Raw genomic sequence first — 8554 nt, forward strand, 5'->3', positions numbered from 1 at the left:
GGCTCATCGACTCTCATTAGCGCGCGACGTACGAAGCAGCTAATCAGCGCTCGCACGGTGTCGGCGCATTCAGCCAATCCCAAACATTCCGCCCGCCTCGTCAGCCAATGACGAAACTGCTCAGTTGCCATGCAAATCCGTGAAGCTAAAACGTTGCGGAATGAACAAGAAACTGAATGGGCTAACACCGCGCCGTGTAGTTAGAACAAGTGAATCAGGGATCGCGCAATGAAGTGAATTCAAGAGATTACAATGCGGATGCAGTGTGATACAGAGGTGAGTGAAGGTGACTGATGAACGAAAGTGAGGTGATGAAGATAAGGGAGAAGCTAATGAATTGAGAGCAAATCCCTGAACATACAGTAGGCTCCATGTTAAAAAGCGGGTGCCTTTTTTAGGCAGTTACGAGTCGGAAGAACCGCATGTTGGTCCAGCCTCGAGGACTCCTCCAGCCTCATTCACCTCGGTTGCCGGCTCCAACAAGGGGATCAGCTTGTGAACAGGGCGACTAAATTCCGACGTTGCAGTGCGGACCGTTGCAACTCGAACTGTACCATCTGGACCCGGGTGCACGTGAACAACGCGCGCCAGAGGCCACTGCGTAGGAGGCAAAATTTCGCTCTTAATCAAGCAGAGGAACCCTTCTCGAATTAACTTTCCACTCTTCCGCCATTTGCCTCTGGTTTGCAATGAGTTCAGGTACTCCAGCGACCAGCGTTTCCAGAAGTGTTGTTGCAACTGTTGGATTAGCTGCCACCTAGATAGCCGGGAAACTGGAAGATCCTCGAGGCTGGGCTCAGGAATGGCGGTGAGTGGTTCACCGATGAGGAAGTGCCCCGGTGTTAGCGCGGCTGGATCTCCAGGGTCGTCAGATAAAGGCTGTAAGGGTCTAGAATTCAAACACGCTTCAATACCCGTCAGGAGCGTGGTCAGCTCCTCGAAAGACAATATCTGCTCTCCGATGATCCGGCGGAGGTGATGTTTTACCGATTTGACCGCCGCTTCCCAGATTCCGCCAAAGTGAGGAGCAGACGGGGGATTGAATTTCCAGACGATACCTTCCCGGGAGGCTGCAGCGAATGTACCACCGCCCTGTTGCGTGGATTCTCGTAGTAGAGCGCGTAGTTCATGATTGGCACCAATGAAGTTCCGCCCGCAGTCGCTATAAAGTTCGGCACAGCGACCTCGCCGCGCTATGAATCGTTTTAGGGCTGCTAGGAAGGTTTCAGTGGATCCATCCGAGACAGCCTCCAGGTGCACTGCCTTGGTTGCAAGGCAGATGAAGACCGCGATATAGCCCTTCGAGGTGCGTTGACCACGACCCCGACCAGCTCGAAGTTGTATGGGCCCAGCGTAATCAATTCCCGCTCTGAAAAAAGGACGAGTGGGTGTTATTCGTGCTGCGGGAAGATTTCCCATTCTTGGCTGGGCAGTTTGCCCTTTCCATCGTATACAAACAGTGCATCTGTGGATACAGTATTTTACCAACTGACGACCCTTGAGAATCCAGCACTCCTGGCGTAGCGTGGCCAGTGTAAGTTGTGTCCCCCCGTGCAGGCATCGTTTGTGGGCAGCTTCAACCCACAACTTAGCTAGGGGGGATTCAACCGGAAGTATCGCAGGATGAGTCCGGTCGTAGGAGAGATTGGCAGCCTGCAGGCGTCCTCCGGCGCGCAGCACCCCCTCCTTGTCCAGAAATGGGCAAAGTTTGGCAAGTCTGCTCTTGGATGCTACGGGCAGATCTCTCCGAAGATTGTGGAGATCCTCCGAGAAGTGAGTCGACTGCTCTAATCGGAGAAGAATAGTCTTAACTCCTCGCATTTCCGAGGCTGTGATGACCGATTCTCCTGGTTGTCTTCCAGGCACCCATCTTAGGCACCAGGCAAGGACTCGAATTAGGCGCGTCAGATTTGAGAACCGCTCGATTAAGTTGCTTGAAGGGGCTTCCAGTTGGCGTGTCACGTGGTGGACTTCTGGCTCCTCAGCCTCGTGCTCCACTTCCTGGTTGATTGGTTCAGGAAGAGGGTCTGGTGAAGAGAGCCACTCGGGTCCTCGCCACCATAGAACGAAATCAGGAAGCTCAGCGGGGAGCAAATCTCGGGAAGCGCAATCGGCGGGATTCTCAGCGCTTCGAACATGTCTCCATTTGGCCGTGGGCAGCATCCTCTGGATCTTGGCTACTCTATTCGCCACATAGGTAGGCCAGCGCGACGGATGACCTTGGATCCAGCTGAGTGCTACAGAAGAATCAGACCACAGATGTATATTTACTCCTTGCCAATCGAGCACAGTAGTGACGTGGCCGACTAGTTTAGCAAGAAGGAAGGCGGCGCAGAGTTCCAATCGAGGCAGCGAAACCCGTTTAAGTGGAGCCACCCTTGACTTGGCCACTATCAGCGAGACTGTGGGAACTCCCGCCGAGTTGATGGTGCGAGAGTACACCACCGCAGCATAAGCTCGCTCGGATGCGTCAGCGAACCCGTGGATTTCAAGGTGCTGATTCAAAGCGCGGGTTCCTAGCCATCGCGGGATTCGAATATCCTGTAGAGTAGGGAGTTGGAATTGGAACTGCCTCCAAAGTAAGTCCTCCTTCTCCGGCAAGGGAGTGTCCCAATCGACCTTCAGCAGCCACAGGGACTGGATCAACACCTTGGCTAAGATTGTGACTGGAGCCAACCACCCAAGAGGGTCGAACAGCTGCGCCGTTCCGCTGAGCACGGCTCTCTTAGTGAACTCAGCATTTCTGGGAGCTGGTACAGCGGTGACCTGAAAGCAATCAGAGGAAGGGAGCCATTTTATACCTAGTACGCTGTGGAGTGTCGGCGAGTCCCATTCGACTAGTCCCTTCCTCTCGTCGTTGGAGAGTCCCTCTAGAAGACCCTTAGAATTGGCGGCCCACTTGCGAAGAGGGAAGCCGCCCGCCTTGAGCAACTCCCTGAGTTCCCGTTGCTTGGATCTAGCCTCCGAAAGGGTGTTAGCTCCCGTGAGGACGTCGTCCATGTAAACGGCCTTCAAGACGATGTGCGATCCCAGTGGGTAATTAGACTCCTCCGCCTTGGCAAGTTGATGTAGACAGCGGATCGCGAGATAAGGTGAACACGCTAGACCGTAAGTGACGGTTTTCAGTTCGTAATCCTTAATGGCACCTTCTTGTTCAGGTCTCCACACGATTCCCTGCCACTTCCTGTCTTCCGGATGCACAACTATCTGCCGGTACATCTTCTCTATATCAGCGGAGAAGACGTACGTGTATCGTCTCCATCTCAGCAACGCGTCCGCCAGATTGGGTAAAAGATTTGGACCCCTGAGAAGGAAATCGTTCAGCGACTTCCCGTTGGAAGATGGCATAGAGCCGTTGAACACGACTCTCAGCTTGGTCGTGGAGCTGGCTTCTCTCAACACTCCATGATGAGGAAGGTAGTACCCTTCACTCGTTTTCTGAGGCTGCATCGTTTCCATGTGTCCAAGGGATTCGTAGTTCTCCAGGAACTCAGTGTAGGCTCTCTTGAATTCGGAGGATCTCCTGAACTTTGCGTTCATTGTCTCTAGCGTTCGCATCGCGATGCGCCGGGAGTCTCCCAGCCCTGGTGCGCTGTCAAATGGCAGGCGCACCATGAATCTTCCATCAGACCGTCGTAGGTGAGTATCGGCGAAGTGTTCCTCCGCCCTGCGATCGTCCGCAGTATCAGGGATTGAACAATCTATCTCCTCCTGCTCCCAGAACCTGGTCAAAAACTCAATTAATTCTCTGTCTACGTTACAGTGGTGTACCGGAACGTCATTTCTACTCGCCGCTCCGCCTCTGTTCTCTGTTTCGACTCCGCCAGTGAGGATCCAGCCTAGGGAGATCTCCTGTGCCACGGGAGTGTGTGGGGGCCCTCGCTTGACTCCCTCGAGTAGAATAAGGTTATAGGAGTCGGCTCCCAGCAAGATGTCCACTGGATCAGCGAGGTGGTAGACTGGGTCGGCTAGAGTCAGACCTTGAACATGAGGCCACTCGGCAGGAGCGGGTAGGTTACGAGGTCGATATCTAGAAAGACATAGACAGGAATCTGAATTTGAGTATCTCGGAGGTAATTTGACGTGATGACCAGATTGGCCTTCCCTCTAGTAAATTTAGCCTTGGCGCCTCCGACTCCGAGAAGGGGAATCCGAGCCTGACTCCTCTGGACTCCCAGCCGTTGAGCAAGTGCTTCCGAGATAAGCGAGACCTCACTGCCTGGATCTATCAGCGCTCGGGCTACGCTGCCTTGTCCTCGTGGGCCTGAAACCGTGACTCGCGCGGTACTGAGCAGAACGGAAGAATATCGACTCACGTGTGTAGATACTTGCTGGACGCAAGCTGCCGAAGAGGTACTCTCCTGGCACGAGAAAGCATCGTGAATCGTGGTATGATGCTGTCCGTCACACTTTTGACACCTCTTATTTGATTTACAGTCACTAGAAACATGTTTTCCTAGGCAGTTGTAGCAGAGATTCAAGGATCGCACTGTTTCCTTCCGTTCTGAGGGTGTCTTCTCCTGATATCGACCGCAGTACAGGACGAAATGTTTTCCTTGGCAGAGACCGCAGGCTTGCGACGAGGAGCGAGCCTTGGAAACCTGATGAACCTTGAAGGACTTAGAAGCAGGTTTCTTGACTTCGGATGGTTCCTCAGTCTTAGCCTCTAAAGCTCGGCAGGTATGTATCCTGCCTTGCATAAAGGTCCTCAATTGTTCAAGTGAAGGAGGTTCCTTTTGATGTTTCACAGAGTCTTCCCATTCTCTGCGAGATTGACGATCCCATCGTTCGACTGTTAGTTCGACGATCCAGTCAATGGCGTTCGTCACTGGTCGCCCAAGGTTATCAAGAGCATCGAAGGTTTCGTTGTACAGTCTCTTCATTTCTGCATAGGATTCCCGTTTAACAGGGGCCAAGGAAGCAAGAGCTCTTATTTGAGCTTGCACTAAGAGACGGAGATTATCGTAACGAGTTCCCAGTTTCTCCCATGCCACGGCGAAGTTTTCGTCGGTAGTCGGAACGTTCTTGAGAATGGAAACGGCATCGCCACGCATGCAGCTCTTCAAGTAGTGGAGGCGTTCGACCGGAGACAACGTTGGATCTTTTATTATGAGCGAGGTAAACAGATCGCGAAAGGTGGGCCAGTCTTTGTAGTTGTCGTCAAACGTTGGAAGAGCCATCTTTGGCAACACTGCGCGTGACCTTGGAGCGACCGACTCGGCGACAGTTACGTTCGAATTTGAAGAATTCTTAACGTTCTCAGCAGCTTCGTCTTCGGCTATCATATCACTGAGAATACCGCACTCCTCTAAGTAACTCATTTCTGTCGAACCGTGTTCGTCCTCCTTGAAATAAGGGATGTCCTTTACTTTCGCATCTGTCATAGCGGCTGCTCGGATTTTTTTATCCCCAGAGCAATATTCAGACCATAAATTTTCCACGTAGGAGTGAGCGGTACGAATAATTCCCGGAGTAAGATTCGCTTTCCCCTTTTTCTTTAGATTGGCTGAAACGCGAGAGATCCTTTGCGCGAGAGTCCGTTGGTTTTCCAGAATGTCCGCCATTGTCTTGCACGTGGTTGAAGCACTACACTTTCAACTGAGCTCCAGATGAGCTTCCGATGGAGAATTAGATAGACTGCAGCGCAGGATCCGGCTCGAAGGACCAAATGTTTCGTACAAGAAGAGAGAGCACGAGCCAATTAACAGAACAATAACTTTATTTCCCAAAACTTGGTTCGTCACTTCTCCACGAACTTCACAATAACAACTGAACGGTGTAGGCTCAACTTAAAGCGGTTGAATCTTTTCACAATAAAGTTTGTTACAAGAGATGTTAGATTAAGAGTAGGAATCCCGACTGCCCTTCCTCGTATGTCGACGAGTGATCGACTTTACTTTTAATACCGGTCACAGAGACGCGCGACGTATTGATAGTACGTAAGATTACGAGAGAGTGATGCAAGAGCAAGTTCGCTGAACAGCTCGCCGTCGACACCAACCGTCGCACACCGGATTCGCGGATCGTCAGAGAGATTAGCCAATCGTAGATCTGCTCTGTTTCGGTCGATAATCGATCTGCATCGACGTCCGACGGTGCTGGCATCTGATCAGCGAGCGGCTCATCGACTCTCACTAGCGCGCGACGTACGAAGCAGCTAATCAGCGCTCGCACGGTGTCGGCGCATTCAGCCAATCCCAAACATTAGTAAAATCCCGTTAGACAATATTATTTACAATGCTGTCACAAGCAAGTAACCAAAAAGTAGACAGGTAAAAGCTTAAATATAGAGTAGGAATCCGACTTTGGTCTATTTTGAAAATAAAATTTAAAATCAATGGTAGTAAAATCTAGTTAGGCAATATTATCTAAAAAAGCAAATACAAGTAGGCTACCAAAAATTAGATGTAATGTAAAGTAGAAATGCGACTGATCTAGATCAATAACTATTTTCTAAGAAAAAAATTAAAACCAATTTTAATAAAATCCAATTAGGCAAAGTTGGTTACATTGTGATCACAAATAAGTAACCAAAAATTAGAAAGGCAAAAGTTTAAAAACAAATTAGGACCTCGAGTTTGATCTATTTTGAACATCAAATTTAAAATCAATTTTAGTAAAATGTAGATAGACAATAGTGTTTAAAATGCGAATACAAGTAGCCGACCAAAAATTAGCTAAGTGAAAAGTTGAAAAATAAAACAGAAATTCGACTGATCAATTTTGAAGAGAAAGTTCAAAATCAATTCTAGTAAAATCCGATTAGACAAAGTTATTTGCACTGTGATAGCAAATAAGTAATCAAAAATTAGACAGGTAAAAAGCTTGAATATAGAGTAGGAATTCGACTTTGCTCTATCTTGAAAATAAAATTTAAAATGAATTTTAGTAAAATCTAGTTAGACAATAGGATTTAAAATGCAACTACAAGTAGGCTACCGAAAATTAGCTAGGTGAGAAGTTGTAAAATAAAACAGTAAGTCAACTGATCTATTTTGAAGAGAAAGTATGTAAAGAAAGTGCGTAAGTGCATTTCTTTAATTTGAATTTGCCGCGCACTGACGAACGCGGCCAATGAGAACGATAGAAGTCGACATCTACAACACGCGATCAAGCGTACGATACAAATAAAGAAGTGAATAAAGTTAATAAAACTAAACAAGGGAATTGACATCAAGGATAGAATAAACTTTAATGTCGTTTCTCTTTGTTACAGGTAGCTATAAGATAAAGCAATGTAAATAGTAGTCATACATAAGTTACGAATATATTAATCTCTTTGTTACAGAAACTCAGTATTGTTTATTTGACCGTGTCAAAACCCTACGATATAACAATAGACATTATAAAACGACATTTCTGGAAAATTTTGAGGAAAAATGGAGAAGCTATTATTTGAATTCAAGGTAAAACCATCGGCAGATGGAAAATCAAATATCATATGCATAACCTCAATTACCACAAAAGCGAATCAGACCTTCGTGATACCGGAGGCGCACCAATCAACAAGACTTCACACTGAAATCGTAAGTACAGAGATCTTTAAAAAAGTAAAAAATACGTTACAAAAAAGACACCAAGCAAGGAGAGTTTGGATCACCTTAACCAAAGAAATAAAAGATGTCTATATGGATGAGGAAGGAAATATTCAATTTAGAGACATCTTCCTAGAAGAAACAGCTCCACCTGCTTCAAACACAGATAACACAGAGCAATTAACAAAGATTATGGAAAAACTACTAGAAGAAAAAAAATCCGAGAGACAACGAAATTTAAGCAAAATAGCAGAAAAATTTGTTCTAGAAAAGTTTAACATAAAAAATCCTAACCCAAAGCAGTGGATTGAAGCATTTGAAAAAGAATGTGAACGTTTCGAAATAACAGAGGATCAAAGTAAAATTGAAGTTTTTAGATTAACCCTGGATAAACCGTCTTTAGACTGGTACAGCTCAATGAGAATAAAACTAACATTGGATTCGGAATGGAAAGTATGGAAAGAAAAATTTTGTGAAACATATGCGAATAAAGGATGGGACCCAGTAATATATGCATTGTCGTTCAAGTACAGATTTGGAACACTACTGGAATACGCTGTAAGAAAAGAAAAACTTTTACTAGAAATAGATAGATCCATAAGCAAACAGACATTAATTAATCTCATTGCAACCGGCCTACCGAAATTCGTATTGAACAGAATTAACAAAGAAGAACTTAAAGAAACAGAAGATCTCTATAATGAGATAAATAAAATGGAACATTTGCTCACCAGGAGAACGTTTGAAAAGAGAGATAGCACAGGTTCTGAAGCTAAAGAAAAAATTGAAAAGAAAAGACCATGCAGAACATGCGAGAAATTAAATAAAGGTGCACGTTACCACCCGGAATCTTCATGCTGGTTCAAAACAAAGGACAAAGAAAGAGGGGATATTAGGTATACAAATAATAATGAACTGGAAGCCGAATTAAATGAAGAATGTCAAAAAAACTTGCAGTGCCACCATTAATCAGAGTGAAATTAGTACTAAATGATACGTTAGAAACTTTCGGTATATAT

At 46.5% G+C, this 8554-nt stretch overlaps 1 protein-coding gene across 1 annotated transcript; it reads right to left on the reverse strand.

The window, feature by feature from the left end:
* Positions 1-402: 402 nt before the first annotated feature.
* LOC143219633 (uncharacterized) lies at positions 403-5564 on the reverse strand. Its single transcript, XM_076445535.1, has 2 exons — positions 4084-5564; positions 403-4030 (listed from the first exon to the last, which is right to left on the reverse strand). The coding sequence occupies exons 1-2, from the start codon at positions 5562-5564 to the stop codon at positions 403-405; spliced, it is 5109 nt and encodes a 1702-aa protein (XP_076301650.1).
* Positions 5565-8554: the final 2990 nt, after the last annotated feature.

This window comes from Lasioglossum baleicum, unplaced genomic scaffold, assembly GCF_051020765.1.
Source record: "Lasioglossum baleicum unplaced genomic scaffold, iyLasBale1 scaffold0057, whole genome shotgun sequence".
In the NCBI taxonomy this organism is placed as follows: domain Eukaryota; kingdom Metazoa; phylum Arthropoda; class Insecta; order Hymenoptera; family Halictidae; genus Lasioglossum; species Lasioglossum baleicum.